The sequence below is a fragment of the Canis lupus genome, chromosome 15 (assembly GCF_003254725.2).
Source record: "Canis lupus dingo isolate Sandy chromosome 15, ASM325472v2, whole genome shotgun sequence".
NCBI classification, from domain to species: Eukaryota; Metazoa; Chordata; class Mammalia; order Carnivora; family Canidae; genus Canis; species Canis lupus.
Genome location: NC_064257.1, coordinates 25,043,415 through 25,071,213, shown reverse-complemented (window position 1 = coordinate 25,071,213; position 27,799 = coordinate 25,043,415). Strand labels below are relative to the sequence as shown.

At 38.2% G+C, this 27,799-nt stretch overlaps 1 protein-coding gene and 1 long non-coding RNA gene across 6 annotated transcripts in view; both read right to left on the bottom strand.

The window, feature by feature from the left end:
- Positions 1-17,090, bottom strand: part of LOC112654891 (uncharacterized) — a 203,410-nt gene extending 186,320 nt beyond the window's left edge. The window contains exons 1-4 of one of the 2 annotated variants that reach the window (XR_007402539.1): positions 16,953-17,090; positions 16,501-16,779; positions 8,986-9,283; positions 8,809-8,878 (exon numbers count right to left, since the gene is read on the bottom strand). This is a non-coding gene — a long non-coding RNA (uncharacterized LOC112654891). The remainder of the gene's footprint in view (positions 1-8,808; positions 8,879-8,985; positions 9,284-16,500; positions 16,780-16,952) is intronic. The other variant, XR_007402540.1, reaches the window with a different exon arrangement.
- A 684-nt stretch (positions 17,091-17,774) lies between these two features.
- Positions 17,775-27,799, bottom strand: part of TMTC2 (transmembrane O-mannosyltransferase targeting cadherins 2) — a 389,135-nt gene continuing 379,110 nt past the window's right edge. For all 4 annotated transcript variants that reach the window (XM_025439558.3, XM_035698840.2, XM_049094600.1 and 1 more), the window contains one exon: positions 17,775-20,487. In XM_025439558.3, the coding sequence (XP_025295343.3) occupies positions 20,308-20,487 (180 nt within the window). In that variant the 3' untranslated portion in view covers positions 17,775-20,307. The remainder of the gene's footprint in view (positions 20,488-27,799) is intronic.

The following is a 27,799-nucleotide window of genomic DNA, read 5'->3' as shown; positions in this document are numbered from 1 at the left end:
CTCATTAGAAATTCCTTGGGGCCAGTATCCTAGACCCCATAATTCACTCAAAGGCTATGTTATTGTCAAGGCAGCGGTTATATCCCCAAGAGTTTTGATAAATAATTCACTGAATGCATTCATTTCCAGAAGACCCACTCAGCTGTGAACCTGGTTCTTCTTCAAGACAGAGCAAATATTGCCTCAAAATTGAAGAGCCAGTTCAGCATGGACCAACTATTGGGAGAGCTAACGTGGAAAGACAATTTTTAGTATCTAAACATTGAAGTAGATTGTAAATTCCTGTTTACTTGCAAATTTATTGCTGTCTCCCAGAGCAGCATCTGCAAGAACAGAGCGGAAGGGAGGAGAGAATCCTGAGACTGGGGCCAGGGGGGTGGGGGGGAGGGGCAGTTGCAGAATAAAAGCAGTTACTGGCAATGCCCTGGGGAAGAAGCAAAACCCCAGATGGCTGTTGCTTCAAGAGAGGAAAGAAAGATCCAGGATCAGGGTTTCACCTTTTCCCTTCTCTCCAGCTGATAGGCATTCACTTTCTTCCTGTGTAGCCTTACTGAAATCAGAGTAACAGCCCTGCTGCCTGTTATTTTTAAACAAGCAAAACTCTAGTCAACCTAACATTTGTCATCTGAGGAACACTACGTCTTTCAGCAAAAATGACTGCCATTTGTATGGCTGTAGCACACCCCCAGCTTTTTCACTGAGCACTTACCTCTTCTTGACACTCCTGCCCATCATCTAAGCTGTGGCATTGATCTTCCCTGGTCACCGCAGAGATACATGCCACCCCCTCAATGTGGTCTCTGGGGTCTGAAGACTTCTGCCTCAGAGTCCCTGCTGGAGCTTGGGAGCCCTTTAGAAAGACTAGGATTCCATTTGTGCTGGTTACAAACATCACCAGGAGGGGCACTCAGGTGAAATTTTTGCCTCGTTGTTGAACCTAATACAGTGTCTGTCAAAAGTATCTAATCCATCATTCTTTTTCAGTATTCTGTTTTTTCCCATTTTGAATATAATATAGCAACATAACGGAAGAAACTAAATCTTTCTTGCTCGCTATGTACCTGGAACACGGTAGAGATTTAAGAAGTATTTGTTGAATGAGTAAGTGTGTTGGATGGATGGATGGGTGGATGGATAGGTAAGAGGTGGTACTTTCTCACAGATCTTTGGGTCTCATAAAGTTCAGTATTATCTGAAATGAATCACCCCAGTACAGCATTAAGGATGCTGATCCCAGAATGAGGAAGAAAGTCTTTTTAAACCTTCACTTTGACTCCACTAGGCACAATTAATGAAAGAAAAGGAAGGAAGAACACTTAGGAGCTCTGTGTTTATTCAACTCACTAGGACTCCTAATCTGAATATTATTTGCATTATGTAATCTTAAAATTTTTAATTCTAGCAAATTAATATGTGAGCATGTTGCTAGAGGAGAAAGTATTTGCATTTTTGCTGCGATCTGCCCTGCCAATCACATCTCTAAATGCAATTATAATAATTAGTGCTTTTAATCAATTTCCAGACCTCTTTGCTCCATAGACCGTAAAGTGCAGTTAAGGAGCGTCATAAGTGAGACGATGGCAAAGACTCAATATCTTTCCCAGTGGTGGGTGTGTGTATAAGGCAGGAGAGGGAGGTCCCTCTGTTATTGGGCTTTCATATTCTTTCTGTGGGGCAGCAACATAATTAGAACGATGTCTTTGAAAATCTAAAACATAAATTAGTTCTCTCTCGGATGCCTTAGTGCCACGACAATATTAGTTTTGTTGGTCTAGGGAGGGAAAAGAACTTCTAAGGCATTTTATTTTTTGTGAATTTGGGGCTACACATAAACACATTATTATTATTTTTTGATGAGGTGTCCCTGTCAATATTTAATAATGGGACCCTGTGCTATAAAAATAGATTCCTTGGTTGAAGAATGGACATAGGCAACACTCTACACAGCAGGCAAGGCCAAAACACAACTTTCTTTTTCTTCCTTCTCCTTTTCCTCCTTCTTTTCCTTGTTATCATTATTATTTTACCTCAGTAATACTGATCTAAGGCAACTGGTTCCATGGGAAATGTGTGTGGACCTGCACATACACATAAACACTGCCAGAAAATGGCAGAAATATTGAACATCCATTTAAAGACCAAAGAAGATAATTGTTAGACTAATTAATAATATACCACTCAGGGTTACTGGTTCTTGGCAGATTGGCTATTTTAATTTGTTCGCTCTTCTTAGATTTGTCAGAAGTTATGGTGGAGATTCTTTTCCCTGTACAGGGAAAGGGAAAATAAGAATGAAGAAGCAAAGTCTGTATTACCACCTTGAAAAAGAATAGGAAAATTGTGGTCTAATGAAACACGGTAAAAGAATCTGGAAAACTGGGTAGTGTGCTATAACTTGGTGGCTGTTTTCCCTAAAATGAAATAAAGAATTCACGGAAATGCGAGGTGCCCTTTGACCTTCACCACCCTTAGAGTTCCAGTACACTGAAAAAATCTGTTCTCCTAATTTTGATCTTCATCTTCAAGATTGCAATTGCCTCCCAGGACTTTGTTTTATACATAAAGTTATTATCCCCTTTTGAATCAGTTCTGCTGTAAATGTTCATTATAATCACTGCTGCTTAATTTAGCAGATGGTTGGAACTGAACAATTCTTCTCCGAGGAATTAAATATGGTTATGTCATTTCCCAAGCTGATTTAAAAGAAGTAATCCGAGATCAAGTAATGTTTCATTTTCCCTATTAGTTCAGAATCGTTGCCATAGATGTTTTCTTTTCCTCACATCTATAATTTTGAATATCTGTGATGAATTCCATTGGTCTTGCATTTTTTTTTTTTAGCTCTTGATGTTTTTCAATAAATAAATAAAAATGAATCAGTCATTGTACCCAAATCTCACTTTTTGCTACATGATTCATTCGGAGCCCCAAAAGGGATTTTCCTATTATATTTTCACAGCACTGTTTCTCATCTGTTGTCAGCAAATTCAAGGTGGATAGAAATTATTTCTTACATCAAACTGTAGATACATGTTAGTTCCAACTCCCATGAATACCCTGGACTGCTCTCAAGATATCAGCGATCAAATACAATTAGCATGAAACAGAGAAGCCTCATCTAAAAATATTCTCGGTATCCCCTACCTACTCAAAATGCCACCTATGTTTTTGTTCAATGGATGTTCAATTGGCCAAGGACTGTTTTAGCAGGATCGCACATTTTGAAAGACAAGAAACTAAAAAGGCAGAGATTGCTTGTAGTTTCAGATCTGTATCTAAGTAACAGGGTCACTTCTTTCCACCCTAGGGCTCTTCCAAAAAAAAGGTGGTTTTTCTAAACCAAGATTTCACTATTCATAAGGGCTTATTCTTATATGTAATTCAACCTTTTTGAACTTCCAATTTCTATGCTCTCCCAGCCTCCTACTGTTCCTGTTGATCTTCACTGTGGACGCAGTAGGAAGCCAAGGGAGGGTAATATTTGAGGGTGTGCATAGATGGTTGATTTAGTCAAGGGAGCTCATTACTATGCCATTATGTTTTGTATATAGAAGCTTTCTTCTGAGGAAGTACAGGATCTTAATTTCAAATAGGAAGTAAGCTTCGCAATTCCCCTGTGGAACTGGCAAATTGTATTAAAACAGACAGATGTCTTCCAGGGAGTTTTGAGATTGTAAGAGAAAGTAGTTAGGAGACCTTGGTTTGTGTCTGTGTCTGCACTTGCTAGCTCTTTAGATCCTCTGTTTTTGTACCTGCTTCACAACCACAAATTATGGGCATGAAGATTAATGGGATTGTGCGTGTGCAAAATACAAATGTATTTAAAATGCATATACATGGACAATCTCTATGAAGCATAAAAATACTGGTTGTGCGTAAGTTGTTTTTAACATTATTTTTGGCAGTAGCCTTTCTTCTCTCTGCCGAAAGCTTGAGAAAAAGGAGTGATAAGATGCCATCTGCGAGCACCCTTGGGACCTGCTTAAACTGCTTTCATTACTTCCCACCTTGGCATTCCCCTGAGGAGATAGAGGAAGAGATGCAAACTCTTCCCCATGCCTGGTCAGCTAAACCCCTTGTATCCCAGGCCCGAGGACGGCCGCCCCTGTGGTGGTGATGAATGGCAACAAGGCCGGCTGAAATCAGTTTGCAGTTGGCTCCCCAAGAGAAACAGCCTCTCAGCCTGGCAGAGGGGAAACAGTAAAAGTTTTACAGTCGAACAAACTCATTTTCTAATCATGGTATATCTACTTACCTATCAGCAGCTGAATCCTGAACAATTACTCAATCTTTTTGGTAGTTCTTATACTCTCGGCTCCCTCCTGCTAAACTAGAAAGAATTGAACAACTTTTCCAAATGATGAAAGAGTTAAGGGGGAAAAGAGAGGGGAGCATCTGACACAGTTGCAGTCACCTAGTAGGTCTTCAATAAATGGTGCATCCTGTCTCTATCCCATCCCCATTCTTCTATTCTGTTGACAGCATCTAGTCTTCGCAGACCCCCCTCTCCCTGAACCGGTACTCCCCACCCCACCCCACAAAGCATCATCTCCCCGAAACAAAGTATTCTGTTTTTCTTCCTATAAACTTCAGTGGTGCTCACTGGAAAAGTTATCCTTTTGTCATGATTTCTTGGCATACAGAGTAGCTTTCTAATTGTTTATTAGAATTATTATTGCGTTTTGTAAAACAGAAAATGGGAGAAAGAGCTAGAGAGCTCTTACGTGTTTTTCTTTTACACTGTAATATTTCCATTTAAGTTTTTGTCTCAAATTTAGTTTCATCCGAAAACAAGGCAAAGCTTTTCATCCGTAGCCCATTCTTTTATGGGGATTTATGAACTTTTACAGTCAGTTTTGCTGAAGGTTTGTATTTATTTTGCTTTGGTTCCCTAATGGATAAGCCAAGAATGCAATCAGTTGTGTGATTCTGAGATAAGTTCTTCTAGCAACTTATAAAAAAGAGTAATTGCTATTAACATTTCATATGATAAATGAGTCAATTGAAAGGATCAGAATTTAGAACCATATGAGACCTTAAAGATTCCTTACTCAATACTTTATTTTTAAACAGCTCCCATTATAGAACATTTTCAAATGTCATGGAGCATTCTGCTCAACACATCACATATATTGTTTAAGTTCCACATTATCTCCATTTAACAGATTAAAAAACTGAGGACACAAAAGGTTTAATTGTCCAAGGTTGGGTGGCAGGGAAAGATTTAAAGATTATTGATTCTTAACCTTGGCTCTTCTCACTTAATAATGTTGTGTCCTTTTATATGAGAGGACACTGAGACCGAGGGTTCCTAGTTGGTTTGTAGAGGCTTATAGAGCTGGAATGAGATGTTGGGGCTCCTGAAAACCCAGTTCAGTCTTCATTCTGACCATGTTGTCCATGAAAATCATAAGAGAAGGACTTCTGTTATATTTTCTCCTGAGGATTTTCACTTAATACTGAGGAATTAAGCAAAAACTTGGTTCCCAATCTTTTTACTTTGTCCCAATTTTCCATTTGTATTCATGTTTTCTTTCTCATAATTCTTCACTTCAGTTTCCATTGTATCATTTCCTTTCGTTACATACAAAACTTCTTAGACATAAATGCTATTGCACACTTAACAGACTACAGTGTAGTGTAAAAATAACTTTTATAGGAACTAAGGAACCAAAAAATTCATTTGACTCCCTTTATTGTGACATTCGCTATACTGGGATATTTGCTTTCTTGCAACATTCACTTTACTGTGGTAGTCTGGAAACAAATCCATAATATCTCATACCTGTGATCCACGAGCAAAATTTTTGCCTCTTATTCTTTCACCTTATGCTTTACTGGCCTGGGAGTTTTAGTTTTAGTGGAGAAATCCTTTTACTAGGGGATATGACAATGACTCCATTGAACTGAAAGTTAAGAATGTTGCTTGTCCTTATGCCTCTGAATCAACAAGACTGGCTCAGGTGATCGATCCTGACCACTAAGGGGGGAAACTGGACTCCTACTCCACAATGGAGGTGAGAGGAGGTCTGTCTGGAATAGAGGAGATCCCTTAGGGTACCCCTTAATAGGACCATGCCCTGTGATTAAGGTCAATGGAAAATTGTAATAATCCAATCCAGGCAGGACTATGTCAGAGATGGAGGTTCAGGTCACCCCACCAGGTAAAGATCCAAGACCAGATGAGGTACCTGATAAAGGCAAGAGAATACATAATGGGTAATGGGGAAAGGTAGCTATAAATACCAGCTATGACCATGTGACTAGTTACAGAAACAAGGACTGTAACCGTCATGACTATTTGCTTCTTATTTTTGTTATGAATATGTGGGTACGTGGCATATATGCATACACACGAAGCAAATATTGCCTTCTTATACGCTTATATAACGTAAGATGCATTGACTTTATATCATGGGATTTCAGTGCTGTTAATTTGCAGCAGAGTATTTAAGTTACAGGCTATCAAGGAGAAGGGTTTAAACGTCACTCAAGGGTCTTACCTTTTCTTCTAGGGAAGGGGTTACTACATTTGTGGTCGTTTGTGAGATAGCTGTATCATGTTCAGTGGAATTATGATCTTGTTATTGTCTATATTTGGAGATTAAGTATGGCTTAAGCAGGTGCATATTGCTGCCAAGATAACAAGAGGTGGACTTATGGTGGTTAATTTTATGTGTCAACTTGACTAGGGCCATGGGTTTCCAGACATTTGGTGAAATATCATTCTGAGTGTGTCTATGAGGGTGTTCTGGATGAAATTCACATTTAAATTGTTAGACTGAATAAAACAGAGCATGCTCCCAATGTGAGCAGGCTTCATCCAATCCATTGAAGGACTGAATAGAACAAAAAATTGAGTAAAGGAGAATTTGCTCTCTACCTATCCTCAAGCTGGGGCAACAGTCTTCTCCTGCCTTCAGACTCACTCAGATCACAACTTAGGTCATTGGCTCTCCTGTCTCTCCAGCAAATCCTAGGACTATTGGGACTACTCAGCCTCCATAGTTTTGTGAGCCAATTCCTTATGATAGCTCTATCTATCTATCCGTCTCTCTCTTTTGAATCCATCTCTCGATCTATCATCTATCCTATTGGTTTTAGTTTTGGTTCTATTCCTCTGGAGAATGCTGACTAATCTACCTGCTTATGCCTAATCACTATTTGTGATTAAACAAACAATTATTTGTGAGATCATTTATGGACTGATTACATGTCCTCTGAGTGTAGGAATAGTAATAATAGCTGTGATACTATTATTACAATATAATAATTACAAAACCATCCACAACAACAGCAATAATTATATCCAACCCTTGTTTTACAATTAAAATATTCCAGGCACTGTTTTAAGTGCTCTTACAAGCATTAATTCGTACAATCCAGATGGAACTGGAGGGTATTATGCTGAGTGAAATAAGTCAATTGGAGAAGGACAAACATTATATGGTCTCATGCATTTGGGGAATATAAAAAATAGTGAAAGGGAATAAAGGGGAAAGGAGAAAAAAATGAGTGGGAAATATCAGAAAGGGAGACAGAACATGAGAGACTCCTAACTCTGGGAAACTAACAAGGGGTGGTAGAAAGGCAGGTGGGCAGGGGTTGGGGGTGCCTCGGTGATGGGCACTGAGGGGGGCACTTGATGGGATGAGCACTGGGTGTTATTCTATATGTTGACAAATTGAACACCAATAAAAAATTAAAAAAAAAATTCGTACCATCCATACAACACTTTGAGTTAGAAATTATTATGAACCCAATTTACTAAAAAGGAAACTGAGGCACAGAGGAGTTTACTAATATGCTCAAAGTTATACAGTACATGCTACAACCAGGACCTAAAACCTAGCATGCTGGATTTAAATCTCCCACAAACCACATCTTACACACCTTATGTTATTATGGTTTGGAACCCCTAACAGAGGGTAGTGGTTTTCTTCATACTGCATGTATTCCCTACATGTAGTGTATCAGAGAAGCAGCTTGAAAATATGGTGTGAGAAAATAGGTAGTATCCTGGAACTAGACCTACTGGATATGAATTCCAGTCCTAACTCAATCACATCATTGTGTGATTTGAGCCAAGGTACTTAAACATCTCAGTGTCTCGGGTTTTTCATCTGCAAAATGGGGATGCCAACGGGTTTATTGTTAGGATTAAATAAATCAATACTTGTAAAGTGCTTAGAAGGTATCTAGCATTTCGTAAGCACTCAATAAATGCTAGCTTTTATGATGATGCTGGTTTTACTCATCACTTTATCCCCAACACCCCAACTATCATAGAATATGGCACTCAGCAAATATCTGTTAACTTAAAGAATATGCTTGTTGTCTCCACATTGTATTTGTTCATCAAACAATTGGCTGCTGCCTACCGTCCTCCCATTCATTCCTTCATCACCTATAATACAGGAGACACTGTGCTAGATGCTAACATGCAGAGATCAACGAGACATGCTCTTGTCCCTAAAGGCATCCAGAGCCTAGTATGCAAACTGACATAATACACATGAGGTAGTGAATGGAAAAGGCCCTTGAACCTAAACATTATAGGAAAACAGAAGGTAGAATGTATAAGTCTAGGGGAGGGGAGGTGGGGACAGGGAGTAGGGTGCCACTACCAACACCCATGTAGATGACCTCCTGTTATGAACTGTTTGTAATGACAAAGGAAAACAGAGTGTTCTCAGTAACCATTTCCCCAGGTATCAAGATAATGCCACTGGGGAAAACCAGTTTGTTAGGATGAGCAAATGCAAGTGTGACTTTACCAGTGGAGAGATTAGATGGCTATCTACTTACCGCATTTTGCAAAAATACCTCTGGCCTGCATGACTCTTCTTATGCAAATAAGAGTGAATAGGTTCTGTGCCTAAAGGAAAGAAAGAGGAGGGCCTGTCAGTGAGGAAGACATTTGCCTGCAGGGAGGACGGAATGCCCAATGAAGGCCGCCTTACAGACCAGGGTAATTTTTCTCACATAATGGGAAGTCTGGTATGAAAGCAGGTATTGGCCTTGGTTCAGTTGTTTAAAAATTTTATCAGGAACTCAGGGATCTTTCCTTTTCTTTTTAGGGTGCTGGCTTTTGCTTTTATATTCATAACCCCATGGTTGCAAGACGGTTGCTCTCATATCCAGATTTCACTTTTATTTTCAAGACCTGAGGAGCGTAAGATGCCAGCCTTTTATGAAGAAAGCAAAGTCTTTCCAGAATTTCCCCCAGCAGACCTCTGCTTGCATTTCATTGTCACATGGGCACTGCCAGCTGGATTGGAGCCTGGAAAAGCAAGAGACAGGACTATCACAATTGGCTTCGACCGGGGGTCGGCAAACTTCTTCTGTAACAGGCCAGATAGTAAATATTTTAGGCTTCGCAGGCCATACGGTCTCTGTTGTAATCACTCAATTCCACCATTCTAGCACGAAAGCCGCCATAGATAATCCATAAATGATTGAGTGTTGCTCTTTTCCAATAACACTTTATTTATGGACACTGAAATTTGATAGAACTCTCACATATTATGAAACACTATTCTTCTTTTGATTTTTTTTTTCAACCACTCAAAAACGTATGAACTAATCTCAGTTCCCAGTCCGTATAAAAACAGATGGCAGGCCTGATTTGGCCCATGAGCCCATAGTTTGCTGATCCCTGGCTGGGACCAATGACAACCCATCAATTGGATCTGGGCAAAAAGCTATGACAAAGTTGGTCTTCTAATAATTGTCTCTAAGGAAGAAGTGAATGCTGCATAGACAACTAACAATGCTGCAGTTAAGGGTTGGCTTTATTTTCTCCATGCATGGACTTCATAGAAAGTAGTTGGTATTACGATCAGGCTAAAATATTTTCATTCCTTTCTCTTTCTTCCATTTTAATCTAGAATTTTTTTCTTATTCACAAAAGAGCTTTTCTCTACTCTATTAGAGCAGCTGGTATCCAGACCCTGGTTTTTAAGTAATTAATATTAGAAAAGTCTTTGGTAGGGATATCTTTCAATCAATACGAGATTGATTACTCTGTTGCTACACTTTAAGGGAAAGCTGGAGAACCCTAAAATTATGAATTAGAAACTCTGTTCAAGTTCCATAAATGTTTCACTGTTTTCTTCCTGGACTTCCAGTGGTGAGGGAAATGCAAATGGAACCCCAGGATTCTGCTTGGGCTCAATATCATTATACATTCTCCACTTAGGGAGAGAGAGGGGAAAAAAAAAATTTGCAGCAAGCAAAAAAAAAAAAAAAAAAAAAAAAAAAAGTCTCCCTTTTTATACATTGAATTACAAAGGCAATTTCCTTTATAGCCTACTTACAGGAATCCCTCTTAGCGTGTTGCCAACAGTATCACAACTTGTTTATTCAAAGGTTATGTGTGAATGAGAGCTTTTTGATATTAATCACGTAATTTGCTAGCGTTGCTGGGAAAAGGAAAATGTTAGCTTTATCCTGAAAAATGAAACAGCCCATTAATCAAGTTCACTCTATTGAAGACAATTATGGGGAGAGAGAGGGCAAATAAACCTTTCAGATAAGAAATTCCTAAACTGATGAAACTTTTAATAGGGTTTGGCATAGATGTCTGCACAGAAAGTGATTAACTTTAATCACCTTACAAATTATATAGATCAGGTATTTATGGATTCAAAGTTTTACTGTTTATTATTAATTGAAAACGAATCTTACTGAATGTATCAAATTCAAAAACAAAACTCTGGCATATGGACTATTTTGTCGGTATTCATTTATTATCTCCAGTTAAAGTCAAAAGGTGAAATAGATATGCATGTTCTTAAGCAACTGTTTCTTTTTTTTTTTGGTTCCCTCAGCAGCAAACTCTTTGTAGGTTTGAGACTGGGTTTCCATCAATCAAAATTAAATTCTGCAGTAGGAGGCATTTAAAATTATTTGTATAAATGTAGCTGAATGGGATAAGGTTGTGAGATAAGGGATATGAAAAATAACTCTGTTCTGAGGCAATCTGGTGCATAATAAGGGGGGGATGTCTTTTTTCTTTGTTCTAGCATGATGAATTGCAAAAATCCATTAGTCAAACACCAAGAGAGAGTTAAGTTTTATAAGCCAGGCATTATCTGAATTAGTTAATAATATGAAAGCTATGTAGGGAAAGAGAAAATTAGTCTCTTTATCCAATATTTTACGATATTGCCTCTTATTTCCCCAATTCACTTGCAAATTTATTGTTATTAAAGTTTAAATTTTAAAATGATGTTAGTCATCAGGGAAATGCAAATAAATACCACGATGAGATGCCACTTCACACCCACTAGGATAGCTGTAATCAAAAAAGCAGAAAACATCAAGCGTTGGTGCGGATGTAGAGAAACTGGAATTTGTGTACATTGCCAGTGGGAAGGTGAAAAGCCACGAGACAACAGCAAAAGCAGGGGGCTCAGAACCTCAGGATGTGAGAGGCAGGTATTCACAAAAGCCAGAGAGTAACACCAAACACCCCGTGGAAGATGGGATGGCCAAACATCAGGCTGAGCTCAGCTGATGCCTGGATTGCGAGAAAAAGCTTCAAGAGGCCCAACTCTTTAATAAGAAGCAATTAATACCAGACCTCCAGCACCAACAAGTAAAGGTAACAAGGTGTCTGGAAAAAAACTAAATTATTTTTGTGAGCCCATTCATTCTTATAATTGAGAATATAATTGATTGTTCCCCAATCCTCTCACCATATAGGGATGTAGATGGAATCGGTCTCCAGTTTTGAGTGAAATATCTTTCAGATGGAAACACTCCTCAATCCTATCTGAGCCTTAGAGACTAAAGAGTAAGATACGGGAGCAAAACACCCCTAGTGTATTGATTGTGTCCATATCCATTAATGCCTGCCAGGGTTTAGACTAAAGTCATAAGATTAGGAGAAAGACCTCTTTTCCTTCTGAATGTGATCTTGTGCGAGTTATATGGCTATTCTGATCTCTTCTTCCTCATCTGGAGTTTGCATTTGAGGATAATTATGTTTCTCTTGCCAACTTTGCCAACTTGTTTTCAAAGCTAAATGTAAAAACTATGAAGCCTTTTGAAAACTCTAAAATGCTCTGCGTACAGAAAATATAATTACAACAGGAACAAAATATTCAGAATGAAAGGGTGAAAACTCGGTTCATTCTGATTTAGATCTCTGGGCCAGGCCCCAGAGCCCAGACATCTCAAGGAGCAAGTTGAACGGAGTTGCCATGTATGAGACACAATATCACCTGGGGAGGGAAAGCCAAAGAAGGGTGACACAATTTGGAGTGTCCCAGTGGTCACTTCATTTTCATCAGCGCTCAGAATTAGTGTGTGGTTTTCGGTACTAGGAAATCCATACTGTTTGATCATTTGACTAATGTCTCCAAAAAGAAATACATTTTAAAATAAGATATTTAAAGATCACTTTGGTAATTAGTCTTATTCCGAAAATGGAGAGCAACTAATCTACATTTGCCATATCTTCTCTTTATCTGAGTGGCATTTCTTTTGCAGAATAAGGACAGGAAAGTGCCTTATATAAAAGAGTGATTTGATGAATCACAGCAGCTGCTTGATTGTGACAGGCGGAGGAAAGTGTGAATAGAGATTTGCTAAGGTGTTTATAACAGTATCTTAATAAATGTCTGCCCTCATCTCCTTTTGACTCCTGCTTGTCTGGATTTCAGTCACTCACCCAAGGACAAAAGCTTTGATCTCACTTTATTTCCTCTGTTAATCAAAACACCTCAAATTATGTCTCATTCTTCATAATGACTTCCTCTCTAGAGGATCAAATGTTTGGACTTACGTTTAGTTGCAGACTTCCCAGACAGAGTGTATATGTGTGTGTGTGTGTGTGTGCGCGCGTGCATGCACATGTGCATAACAGGAAGAAAGTAGACGGCTGAAAGGGAATCAAATAGATTCGCCAATCATCAGAAAGGTTTTTAGCAAATACATTTACTGTTGTTATACTGCAATCAGAAGAGGACATGCTTTATAATTATTCTCCGGCCTATAAAGAGCTAGTGTAACTAGTATACATGTAACTAGTATACTCCAAAATCCTTGAATTTCACATAGAATAGATTCAGTTAAAATAAAGAAAAAACTTTCTAATTTCTTCATGATCATCATCCAACATGTTCACGTCTCCTGGAATCTTACACGTTGCACCTGCCACAACAGGCACATGAACTTTGGATCACTGATGCAACACGGCTGGGTCAGAAGAAATAACCAAGCACTATGATCAGATGACAGGAATGGATCTTTGAAAATGATTTAATCTACCCAAATACTTCCGTGTACCACTTTTACTTAGACCAGCTGTGTTTGGTTAGATATGCTTCATAAACTTATTCTAAAATGAAGAGTTCATGTCTTAAACGAGGTACCCAAACTGAATTTAGTGACATAGGCATTTCAGACAGTAATATCTTCCATGTATGCAATCCATAAAGAATCCATGATCAAATCTTTCCTGGCAAACTTTGTGTCTACCCTCTACTCCAAAGAAGAGATGTTTTCACAAACTCTGGATGGTTGGTTTTGGGCCATGAAAGATGTAACCTGCAGCTGGTACTTGAACATGTTATCTGCTACCCTGGATCCACTGTGAATGTGTAAGTTTAGCTAAGTCATTTGTCCCAAACTATAGTTTTCTCACTTATAAAGTGCAGAGGTCAAATCTAATGTTCTCTCTTGCTCTCTGATGTCACTACTGTAATTTCTACAAGGATGACTTTGTGGCCACTTGAGAAATAGCAGAGGGCTAACTCATCTGCAGCATCATTCACAGAGCAAAATTTTGGAACAAATACAAGTCCAAACAATAATTAGTTCTATAAACAGAAGTGACAACAAAGTAGCCAAAATTTCCTTGACTAACTTTGTAGAAGGAGATAGGCACTGCTGGTATATTCACATTTTATAAATATCACTGACAGGGTAATTGGGAGAGTTATACCCAAAGGCATATAATAAACATGATATTGACTTTTCCATATCATGTAATATAAAATTATTCAATTAGATATTAATAGAATGCTGTAACATCTAAATATTGGCAGCATAGGCCAGATTTCAAAAAATATACTTTGAAACACCATTATTCCCAAGTGAAATTTCCCAAATTGTCATTATCATAAAGTATGGGCAAAGGCACATTTACAGAAAAGTAGCCTATTGCAAAGAAAACATAAATTAGCCAAACATTAAGCGTAACAACGTATTTAAAATAACAGAGAATTTTACAAATGAAAATGGGGCACCTGGGTGGCTCAGCGGTTTAGTGCTGCCTTCGGCCCAGGGTGTGATCCTGGAGACCCAGGATCGAGTCCCACATCCAGATCCCTGCATGGAGCCTGCTTCTCCCTCTGCTTGTGTCTCTGCCTCTCTCCCTCTCTCTGTGTGTCTCTTATAAATAAATAAAATATTTTAAAAATAAATAAAAATGAAAATGTATTGTGATTATTAATTTGTTCTATGTAATTTGATAAGTTGATGCCTGCAGAGTTAAAAAGCCCATTATTATTGTGAGAATCGGTATGGCCATTACTCGCTAAAGGAGATTAGAACAAAAGGACCTACAGGAAAACCAAAGGTAATCGCACTTGTTTCTGTTCCTCACACACGTATCCTCATCTCTCTCCTTCCTCGCCAACCCTGATTCTTCTGGTAATGAATGATCTTTTATACTATACGAGAGAAGTATCCAGATGCAAAAGGCATTTCGATGCTTTTATGAGATTTTTTGGTATTTTTGAAAACAAACTAACTTGCTTGATTTTTCAGTACACATTTCCAACAATCTCATTATTAGTCTCTAGCTGCCTAGCGATACTACCAAGAGAAAGTTCTCAGAGGAGTTACTTTACTTGGAGTCTCCCTAGATGGAAAAGGAAGAGACATGATAGAAATTATTAGAAAAAGCATTTCTAGAATTCTTGAGCTATTATTTGAAACATAGAACTCTATTCTCTCCATCCGACTGGAGACCAGCTGACAGCTTTGTCTTGAATGAGCACAACTCCTGTCAAATCCAAAAGAGGCAGGAGAAAATTTCAATATATTTCAGATCAGAATAGATAGCCAGTTCTGGTCTAGACTTCAATCAGCCGAACCTGTTTTCAGCCTCTGCTGTGGTTGTATTATAAACCACTCTCTTATTTTACCACTTTTTCCCCTTACAATATAGTGATAGATTATTGGGCAACCACAAAGGACACAGTCTCAAGCTGTTCTAATCAGATCCTCCACCTCTAAGACAAAAATTTAATTATTTCCAGTGGCAATTAATAGTCAATTCCCCACGCGTCTATCCTTTCTCTTTCCACCTTGACTTTCTCCTTTTAGGATCTCTAGCAACTTTTCCCAAACACCATTTGAGATATTATGTTAACTTCTTAGATTCCTATAGGTATATATTAATGACCCCTTCATTCATCTCAAATATTTGCAACTTTTATTCGACCCAACAATTTTCTTGCTAAACAAAAGCTCTTCTGTCCATTCTTTGGAAGTAGACACAGTAATGTCAGAGAGCAGTTGTAAAAAATTGAAGAAGTGTTTTGAAAAACTTAGGAGAAAAATGTCACAGAAATTTCAAGTTAACAGAACTTCAAATCCCAGCAGTGCTTCAGGGAGAAAAACACATCCCAAAGTTCTACAAATAACAACAGAAGGCCAATATGTGGTGAAGTGGCAGATGGAATATGAAAGCTGACTCGAAGGCCTCTCTGATTACATCCTGCAGGAAGACCACCCAAAATGACATGGCAAGAAGGTTAAAGTCCTGGTACACATGCCTCTTTCTCTACTGCAAAACTAAGCATAACAGAGTTAGTACAATTGCATCAGCCTTTCAGCTTGTCCTTTCCTTCTAGTGTGTGGCAGGTCTAAGACTTAACCTAAGATAATCTAGCAATACCCATGAGTTTTAAATAGTAGGAGGCAACTTCTAGAAATTGAAAATATGTAAATTAAGTGGCATCTCATATTCCAAAGGTACAAACAAATGAATTGGAATTACTGGAATTCTTAAATTATCCCTAGAAACCCAGTTTCTTCCCTTGTAATAGCAAAAATGACCAAGACTTAGATACATTTTTCTTTTGTACTAGAAATGGGTACAGTGAGAAAATACAGCTCTAAGGCAAAAATATCAAGTGAAAAGAGTTGCTGAATTCCCAGTCTCAACTATTTTAGAAAGCAATTTAAAAAAAAAAATCAGGTTGATCATGAGCAAATAACAGATGGAGTTCTTTCATTTACAGGGTATTTTACGTGCTACTCAGCAACAGTGTGCCAGGCTGAAGCAGCAGTGCCAGAAAGGAAAGACATGGCCATGACGGGTTTTAGAGCAGAGGGCTTTCAATTCTGGTTAAAACTATAGTTTGATTTAAAAATAGAATGATGTAATTAGTTCAGGTAGCAGGCTCTCTTAATAATTGACATTTCTACAGCCTGTTATGTAACTGCCACTAACTAGTTCTGGGAGCTTAGTTGAGTTACCTCATTTGAGGGCCTTCTGTTCTTCAGGTTGAAGGTAAATGGGTTTAACTGCCTGTTCACTGAAGTCTTTTCTGGCTCTCACAACCTAAAATTCTAAGACTTTTTTCATGCACTACCTCCGTCTTAGTCCGTGTGGGCTGCTGTAGCAAAGTACCTCGGACGAAGCAGCTTATACACAACAGTGATGTATTTCTTCCAAAGGCTGGGAACCTGGATGAGGGGGCCAGCTTGGCCACGGGAGGAACCACTTCTGGATGACACGCTGCTCACTGTATTCACCTGGAGGGAGGGGTAAGAGAATTCTTTGGTGCCTCTCTTATCAGAGTGTTAATCCCACTCATGAGGGATCTGCCCTCAAGAACTAATCATTGCCCTGCTCCCCCACCTCCTACTAACATAAACTATGGGCACATGAATTTTGGGGGGACGGCAATTTCCTTCAATCTTCTTACCTGCAGTGTGAGAGGTAGAGAATGTGATTTGGGGAAAATGGAATAGCTAGACAAATGCCAAGGTGGACGAGAAACCTCATCTCTGGACTTGGGTTCAGAGCCTGAGCGCTCACATGACACAAGATATGTAAGCACAGGACACCATGGGGACAGGCTTGCTAGCTTTGTGACCCGGACAAGTGATTTCATACCTCTGAGCCCTGCTTTTCTTAACTATACAGCTGGAATATAACCATGCACATCCATATGATGTTTAAAAGTAAAATCCTTATAGCTAAATTTATCCTTAATAAAGGAAGTAGGCAATATGTAATTATGTGGTTATGTAGTGACAATTTTAACAAGACGATCAAATTTCCTGCCCGTTTGCACCTTGTCTAGGACTCAACATTTTTTTTTATAGCTGATACCCGAATGTGCCATACCCATGTCTCTCAACAGAACAGGGTTGTGCTTCCTTCTAAGATCAGAACTAGAGTATCAGGGTCTTCTAGATATGGCCATTTTAACCAAATGACCTATGAAGCAGAGAGAATGGGCTGTGCTTGGGCTATTTCCTGACACTTATCTATAGTCCATCAATAAAACAAAAATTATGTCATCTTTTTTGGAAAGTGGCAAATCTGATGTTATAGGCAACCCTTAATGTCATTATAACTATTACAAATTGATGATGTGTCTCTTTGACTTTTAATCTCCACCTTTTTAAAAAATTTTTTTTCAATCTCCACCTTTTTAAAACTTTTTCCAATTTCTGTTAAAATCCACGAGAGCGTCAAGTATTGTTGCTATAGAAGATGTAAAAAAGGCTTATACGACACATTTGTTATCAATGCTTTATTGTTGAAAACAAAATTGAAATTCTCTGGCACATAAAACAATTATTTCTACAAAAGGAAAGCCTACAAATCTTGATAATTTATACAAATAACAGTTTCTCAAAAAATAAAACTTTAATTTAGTAAACTTGTCTTGTGCTCTATATTTTTAGCACTGTCTGCAATAATCCACCATAAATCCCTGAGCGGAGACATTTTTTGACCGTGTTCTTTAGTGCCCCCCCCACCCCCCCAAGTTGGTCAGTTACTAATAAGCCAGCCCTGTAGTGAAAGGTGTCAGGGTCATTTAGCTATTAAAGATCCATGCATTTTATGACACAGGCCCAATTATTAATGCTACTTGGGAACTGGGTCAACATGAAGTGCCTCTACTGTGTGCAATCAGCGAACCTATTAAGAACCAAGTGTCTGAAAGGAAGAACATTAACAACAAAAAAGACATAAAATGTTAAGACTAGGAAGTCATCATAGGTCAATAACTATTTAAATAAATAAAAAATGTTAGACATTGAATTTATCTCTATATCCTTATATTAAATTCCTTATTTATCTACTTATTATTATTATTATTATTTTTTTTAGCAATTGCCAATGCGCTAGAAGATGAAAAATACACTTCAACCCACACTTTTGGTTTGACCACGGGTTTGTTGTTGTTAAATGTTAAATATCATTCTGAAAACACAGTGATTTAGTTATAATTTAACTTTTAGCCCTTCCATGAAATGTTTACAAGGTAATATACATATTAGGAGGGCCTTTCTTATTAATGCCATCAACAAACTTCTTTCACTACATCTGGCCTTCTCACAAAAACACTAATGCCATAGGAATACTACTTTAAATTCTTTATCCCACTTTATTCGGATATGTAGCAACACATATAAGATATGGAGAAAACATAATATGATCCACTTGTATGGCATACAAGTCCAGCTTCCTTTTAGTGGGGATGCTGACCTGATATTTACAGGAAGTATTAAAGGAAAGAAGAAGAAGCTAATTTTCAGTTCCAAAGAACTGAACTTCATGAATCAGGCGTTTGGTTATTTTACTATGGTAGAATAATAAATAAATAAATATGTAGGGTACAGTCTAGCTACTTTCTCTATGAAGAAGTTGATAGTGAACTGCTTTTTGGCAAAGTTAATATTTAGTAGCAGAGTTTGCAAGTCAAAATAATGTTCAATAAAATGCCTTACTTCATTTTCCCTTGTATCATGATCCCTGGAGTGGTTACTAATAGGTAGAGAAATAAAATATCAATATGCTAGTGAAGGATAGCTTTCAACTGTGAAAAAAAGCACTTGGCAAAAGACCTAGAAACACACAGGCTGATGCTGTACTCTACTGCAGCTTAAAAGAAGTCATTTTCAACGTCTTTTAGGAAGAGCAAAATACAGTAAAAATAATTCCTTAAAAACATCAGCATGGCTGTTTAGGAACCTATCAGAAAGTAATTAGCATTTTATACCAACTCTTTCCAAAATATACAATCACTGGCAGCCGTTATTATACACTCCTTTGTGCAGACTTGATTTTTTAATCAGTAACATCTGGGAAGCACATAGCATCTTCCCTTTTGTCTAATAGCTGCTGGTTAGTTATGGAACTAGAACACTTTTAAGCTCTTTAGATTTAATCCTTATATAAGCATGCGCATTAACCAGGAATAGCCATTTCCAAAGCCTAAGCATTAATATAATTAATTCTCCTAGGCAGTTTGGGGGAAAATGTTGGTGACATTAAAAAAAAAAAAAAAAAAAATGACTGCCTGACACGGATAAGGTCTCCCCAACCCCTCCTGCAACACCAGTGTGAAGCACGGTTAGCTCAGCTCAGAACATGAGAAGCAAACGTTGTCCAAAATAAATGAAGACTGTGACATCCAAATCATAAAATGTTATGTGCATTAATCAAGAAACAACTATAGATTGACAGATCCTGACATACTAAAAAAAAAAAAAAAAAAATTTCCGTCTAAGTTTCAGAAATTGATAAGCAGGCTGTCCCAAAGAGGGAAGACAGCAGCGTCAGGACAACCGGCCAGTTCACTGGGATTCACACACCACACTTTAATCATTCCCTATTAACACTTGATCTTAATTGTTTATCAGGGCTGAATGGACACTCTGACTTCCTCTCACAGTGTTTAAGGAACAATATAATTTCTAAATTAGCTTTCAAAAATGAACAAAATTTGTAACTTGGATTCCCTCCCTGCCCCCACCCCCCTCCCACCCCCCAATGCCGTAAGATCCTGTTTTAAGTGCTCTGGTTTATAGTTCTATGGGTAACAATTACATCCTTCAGGAAGTTTCCAATGTTCCCCTTTTTGGTGTTAACGGCTGTGCCAACAGCAAAGTGAATACTCCCAGAAGTGGCAGTGACCTCAGTGACCTCTGCCCCCGTCCTGAAGTCCATACTAGCTCTTGTCATAGCACTGCTGGTAAGTTCTGTTCATTAATGAAGCCAGCTTTAAAATATGGAGGAGGACGAGGTACTGCCCTCCTGTGTCAGGTCTTGGAAGTCTTTAAACCTTGCTTTTCCATGATATTCCACAGTTTGCGGAGATTGGACTGCGTGATGACGTCATCAGGCTTGAGCTGCAGAGCCCTCAGGTAGTTGGCCTCAGCCTTCTGGAGGCGCCCATTGAGATGGAGAATAGCCCCCAGGTTCATGAGAGCCGCCGGATACTGGAAACAGAGAGGGAGGAAAATGATTAAGAGGCTTGTTTCAAGCCTTCCTTCCTTCATGGAAGACAAAAATCTTCATCCACTTATGCAAATGATTCCCTTATGTCTGGAGGCATTTTATGGAAGCAATTTAGCAATTTATACAAATAGACCAAGATAACTAGAAAGAAAAAAAAAAAGTTTTCAAACAGCTGGTGTACTTTGTGTTTTAAACAGGGCAGGCAGCTAGAAAAATATTCTTCAGTGAGAAAGCATGGGTTACATACGAAAACCTAGCAACCAAGTCAGACTGTACTTTTCGAAGAAAAATAAGTGAAAAGTCCTACACTGTCAGAAAGAACTGAACTTTCTTTTTTCAACTCAATGCCAAGAAATACTAAGTTGGAGAAGTTGACAAATCTATGTCTACCCACTCTTTGTTTCCTCTTCTTAGCAATATTCCAGGCCATTTAGGCAAACATAAGTAAATAAGTTAAGAAACTGTAAAATCTTACTGATGTTTTCAGGGTAAAAACCTTGAAGAAAAATTCAAATGTAATCGCTAACATCCTTTCCAAATCTAATCCAAGTAGCTTAATGAGACAAAGTTCTCATTTTTAAGTCAATTTTTAAACTTCTAATGGCAAATATTTATTATAAATACAGCAAATAAAAACATACCAAAACAGATAAAATGTAGTACAGAAAAATATAACCTCTATAAGAAAAGTTTTATATTACTTATTTAAAAGTAGTTGTGATTTCTTGAACACAGATTTTTTTTTTTGTGATGTGTGATATTTGCAAAACAAACTTATCACATGAACAGCCAAGTTAAAAAACAAATTTATGAGTTAAGTACCACTAGCTTAACACAAGGGTCTCCAGCCCAAAATTCTCAGACATTAGTTAACAACAGCAGAAGTCATTCCCAAAGGAAAAAATATGTTCCTTGCTATCTACAAATAAAGGCTGTTCTGCTCTTCTCTTGTCGCTAGAACTTTCTGGCTAAGACAGAACAGCTAATATTTTGGCAGTTATACAAATGCATATTTCAAATATCAGATAAAACTAAAAATGTTTATGCTAAGATTGTGTTTTTGTTTTACAGATGGTGTCAACTGTTAATTGTCCTGGCAACTCTGATGCAGTGTAAAATAATTCACAATTATTTTTATAATTTAGTATTTTCACAAAATGTATGCATTTTTCAGCTGAGTCCATGTGACTCCACTCTTTTCTGTAAAAACAATTACTTCTGAACCAAAACAATGCTGGGGGCAGGACTGAATAGCTCAGAGTAAACCAACTGTAAAGAGATGATCAGATTTGGATTTTAAGAGGTCTGTATTTGAATTCTTGCTCAACCACCGACTGTGACCTTGGGTGAGGTCCCCTATCATATTTTTCCTCCTTTTTTTTTTCTACTTGAGGTATATAGCATATGCATGCTTGTGATTTTTATGCTGTTATACATACTTTAAAATTTTTATTTCAATGGCTACGTAATACGTCTCTGGATGTAGAGCAAAATTCTCTTAAGTCCTCAACTATGGGGTATTATTTTCAAACCTGTCTAGATCCTTTTTTCTTTTCCAAAAATAATGTTGCAAATATAAGCTATTCCTGACCTTCAAAAAGCTTTTGGTCAGGATGACTCCATACTTATCAAGAAAAATACAGATGGTCAATTTCTAATTTTAAGCCCCAATCCAAATAAACATAGCTCTAAATGACATGTACAATGAAGCTCCACCCTGGAAACCTAAAATAACACCACCTACTCTATGTTCCTAAAAGAACTTTGTTATCATTCCACCCATTATTATCTTGGGTTTCTTGATGCCTAGACACATTTCTGAATTATATTCCCTCATAGAGCTTAGCACAATGATCAGTAAACAGCTACTAAATGGATGGCAAAGTGTGTTCACAGCCTGAATTACTAGAGATGCTAAATGGATAAAGTATTCAGACTTCTGCTATCCTGGGTGGGAGGAGAGGATATGGGGAGGGAGGACCACGGTTGGAGACCATTCCTGGCTCACCATAAATAGAAGAGGCCCAGTGACGGGGGCTGAGAGAAACCAGATGGCTCTGTGGGATAGTCGTTATTTCTTGAATCACTTTATTATCAAAGTATCTGTGCTTAACTATAATTACAATTCAAAGGGATTATTAAAAACCCTCCAAAGTTACAGAGTCACAATGTCTAGGTACCAGTGTCAGCTCTGCCCAAGATGTGAGCACTTGGACAAGTTGATTTAACATTTGAGACCTCTGTTTCTTTTATTTTATTTATTTATTTATTTTTTTAAGATTTAATTGATTTATTTAAGAGAAGGGAGCCTGATTTGAGGCTGGATCCCTGAGATCATGACCTGAGCTGAAGGTGGACACTTAACTGACTGAGCCACCCAGGAGCTCTGAGACCTCAGTTTTTTCTAGAAATGGGATGAGAACAGTATTTGCTTCATAGATTTGCTGCTGAGATTATATGAGAACACAACTTTGTTATTGTCCTTTTCTTCTTTTCTTTCTCCTTATCATCTCAAAAACACAAAGGAAAATCTCCTATCAGTAGGCCTGAGTGACCACTGAATGTAAGCGCTGTGGATCTGTGACCTGGCTCTACCTTTCTAGCATTGTGGCCTTTTCTCAGGCTAAACCTGGAAGGGGGAGATGTGAAAACACGTGGTGAAGTATGCCCAGCCACATAAATAGGCTTTACTATTGTTACTGAATTGCAGCGCGGGTTCTTCTGTCCTTGGAATACTTTGAAGACACTTTCCTGCCATCAAATGATGAAAAAAGAAAAGTGGATATTGTTCTAAAAAAAACCCCACACAATTAGGAAGTTAAATCTGTCATCAAAATGAGTTCTGAATGCTAATTATAACAGCATTCTTGGAATTACTTTAGTTTCGTATTATTTACCCTCGTATGTAACTCATTAAACAAAAAATAATCAAAAATTGACATTATGAAGTTAAAATGGGATAACAGATCCCATAAAAGTTCATATATATTCATTAGCTGTGTTTGTTAGAATAAAAATCCAACTGAACTAAAAATGTATTTAAGAATATAATACATATTTTTAAAGATTTTTATTTTATTTTATTTATTCATGACAGACACAGAAAGGGAGGCAGAGGGAGAGGCAGAAAGAGAAGCAGGCTCCATGCAGGGAGCCTAATGTAGGACTCGATCCCCAGACCCCAGGATCACACCCTGAGCCAAAGGCAGATGCTCAACCACTGAGCCACACAGGTGTCCCCCAAACATAATATTTTTAAACCTCTATAGATTTCTATGGTTGGATGTAACATTTTGGTTTGATATTGTCTAATCCTACCGTAAAAATAAAAAAAAAAGTTTTTTATTTTAAAAACCTACAAACATACATTATTATGGAATGCTTTTCAAAACCTCACTATAGTTTCTTATTTGAGTGAGTGGAAACTGAGGAAATTTGCACGTATGCTCAAACGTAACCTAATTAACAGGTACCACTGCCTTAGGTAACTGAAAGTGTCAACATTTATTTTGACATAAACAATTTCATGTGTTTGTTAAAAATTTACGAATAAAACTAGATATAGACTATTTTGCTATATGGTTGTTTTCTCTCTTCATAGACAAGCCTTCCCAGCAGTGACCAGGGGTAGCTTACTGGATGCCCAAGGGACTGAGTGCCTGCAGGTCCCCTAGCCTTGCCTCTAGCTCAGGGAGCGACACAAGCATCCCCTGGAAGCTTGGTAGAAATGTGGAATTTCAAGTGTTAAATGAGCGAATCAGAATCTGAATTTTAACAAGATCCCCAGGGGGTTTTGTATGCTCATTACAATGGAGAAGCACTGTCCTAGAGGTTTTTTCCTGATCTTGGATCATATTATTTTCCAACTTTTGAGTTTCCTACAGGAGGATGAAGTCCTGTATTGAACAAAGAATGTCAGATCAAATGCCTATTCTCCCACAAAGTCAATTCTTTTGGCCACGCAGTTAATTATAGTAAATGTTCAAATGAAACTTTATTAACAGAAGTTGTAAATGACTAAATTTGACAGGAGAGGACATAAAAAGCCTTTTCATAACCAAATGGGGCCATGCAAAAGTTTTTAAACAGAATTAAAGACTACCTAGCTCTGTCACTGAAATGCAAGAAACCCAGGTGACTGACTGTCTGAAGCCACACTGGTGCCCTTGCTCTGTGCCCCCTGTGACTCATGGGCAAAGAAAGAGAAACCCAACCACAGTGGCTGATGTCTTCCCTCACACACACATCCTCTTTTATTAAAGACAGCTGATGAAATTTTCAGCATGTTAACAAAAGACAGTCTGCAGCTTGCAACCCAGTAAAATGGAGCTTGTGGCTCCGCACAACCAATGATACCGCCTCCCACTTCACAGCCCAGAGACGAGAAGCAGATCTTTCTTGTTTCCTTGAAGAGGACAGATGCTTCACATCCAAGGGGCTGACTGGTAGCCCTACTGCGGTAACAAATGACATTTTTTTCAAGTCTCTAAGGAATTATGACTTTATTGTTACTGGACTGTGGTATTTGGCTTCTTTCTCCAACACTGGAGGAAATAAGTAAAATTCAAATAATAGGTATATATTGGGGTGGAGTAAGCAAAGGCAAGTTTATGCAGGTCTGATTCTAACCTAACACCTTTGAGGCTCCCAGGGAAGTCAGCTGAGCTCACTGGGCATCCCAAGCACACAGGATTAGAAGACAAAGTTATTTTCCTAGCCTTTGCCTGGAAAGATACCCATGGAGGAGGAATCGTAAAGCCACAGGGGGAGTTAGGATTGGGCACTCATGTTTCCATTGAGAACAGGACTAAAATGTAGAACTCTGGACAGAGGATTTGGGGAGAGCCTAGGAAAAGGAAAAGGGATTGGCTGAAATGGTCTTGTTAGGCAGGAGTTGGAAATCCACACAGTGTTTGGGTTTTCTTATCCCATTAGTCCTTGTGAACCACTTCTGTTTTGTGAAGGTAAATCAATAGGCAACAGAAGCTTTGAAAAAGTGAAAACAGAAATATTTGATCAATATTTCTAATTTTATGGGGATCCCAGGGTGGCTAGGTGGTTTGGCGCCTGCCTTCGGCCCAGGGCTTGATCCTGGAGACCCGGGATTGAGTCCCACATCGGGCTCCCTGCATGGAGCCTGCTTCTCCCTCTGCCTGTGTCTCTGCCTCTCTGTCTCTTTCATGAATAAATAAATAAAATCTTAAAAAATTTCTTCTAATTTTATAAATCTATTTCCATTCAAAGTGTTGCTGAATTTATTGATATAGTTGTATATTTATTGTCATATGAACTAAATAACTTTTGAGGAAGGATTTCTGAAGTTATCCAGCTATTAACAAACACACTACAAATTTGGGGGACATTTGCAAGATAACCACCTTTAACTTCTCTTCTGAATATAATTTGCAAAATTTAAATGACTTTACTCAGTCTGAAGTTTTTAATGGTTTCACACTTTTTTCAAATAGTTACCGAATAAGTTAACGAAGGCTACGTACTGCCGCTCAACTGTATTCAGTTGAAATTGGCTTAGCCAATTGAATTTACTGGAGCAGTAACTGTATCACGATGCTTAAAAAATAATGGTAAAAAACTTTGAAGAAATTATTCATGAAAAAGAGTATTTATGCATAAATTTAAAATTCTCTATTGTGCCTTGTACATGGCAGATATTTAATAAATAATTACTGAATGAAAGACTATCTGTCAGGCTATGGAAAAAGAAGTGTACCATGAACTCAAAGCTTGATACCTTATTCCTCCTGTGTTCCAGCATCATTCCTCCTCCTCTGTCTCACTGGCATGCTTATCGGTCAATGCCAAGCTAGAATCCTGAGTAAACTATCCTTGATTCCTTGCCCTCCTTCATACACACACATATATATGTACATCCAACTATTAAGTCTTGACACCTTTACCCAACTATTTCCCTTAAACTTGTCTTCTAATCATAGTCCCTTTCTTCCTACTTGTTTTTTTTTTTTTTAAGATTTTATTTATTTATTCATGAGAGACACAGAGAGAGAGGCAGAGACACAGGCAGAGGAAGAAGCAGGCTCCATGCAGGGAGCCTGATGTAGGACTCGATCCCAAGACACCAGGATCATGCCCTGAGCCAAAGGCAGATGCTCTACCACTGAGCCACCCATGCATCACTCCCTACTCGGTTCAAGCCCTAACCACTATTTCTTGGATTACTTAAATAAAATTAATTTGAGAAAGAAGAATAATAAGTGAATGGGTAGCTGAACTAATTAACGGGTGACAGATTTAATGAATGAATGAACACATGAGTAAAGCCATATGCAGGATTTTTACTATAAATATTGTAGTCATACAAACAAAACTTTCAGCGAATACAAGAAAAACTGTGTACTTGCCTAGCAAATGAAAATTTATAAAGACAACTGAAACCCCCAAATGTCTCTCACTATCCTATTCCTGAACTCACCTCCATTCTCCCAAGAAAACCACTATCCTGGGACGTCTGGGTGGCTCAGTGGTTGAGCGTCTGCCTTTGACTCAGGGTGTGATCCTGGGGGTCCTGGGATCGAGTCCCACATTGGGCTCCCTGCATGGAGCCTGCTTCTCTCTCTGCCTGTGTTTCTGCCTCTCTCTCTCTGTGTCTCTCATGAATAGATAAACAATATCTTAAAAATAACCCCACTATCCTGAAGTTGGTATTTATCATTCCATCATTCTGTATATCTTACAATTCTGGTTTTTTGCGTACCCATAATCAATGTATGATCTTACACATTTACAAGTTTTAATTTCATAAATTTGTCATCACCATCACCATCATGCCAAGCAGGCAGATGAAACTTGGATATTTTGCTCATCATTTTGTCTTTCAGACTTATCCATGTTGATACAGGCAAGGTTTAGTTCTTTTACATGAATTCCATTCAACGACTACCCAGTCTCTTAAGGATGAACTTAAAGGCTCTTTATAAGAGGGCTTCCATCCATGTTCTTGTGACACATGCCTATAAGGAGAGTTTTGAGGATTGGAAATGATGGGTCACAGAGGATCTGCAACTTTGCAGATATTATCAAATTGTTCTTCAGTGTGGGTGTATCCAAAGGCAGCATCAGCATGTAACAGGGGCCCATCCCTTTATTCCATGACCTTCATGACACTTGACATTGTCTGACTCCTTCATTTTTGCAAATTGAAAGTTGTAAAACAGTATCTTATTCTGTATTTGGTTTCTTTCCCTCTGATTACTACCAAGGCCAGTAACATTTTCATAAGTTTATTAGCTTTTCCCTTTTTCCTTTCAGTGATCC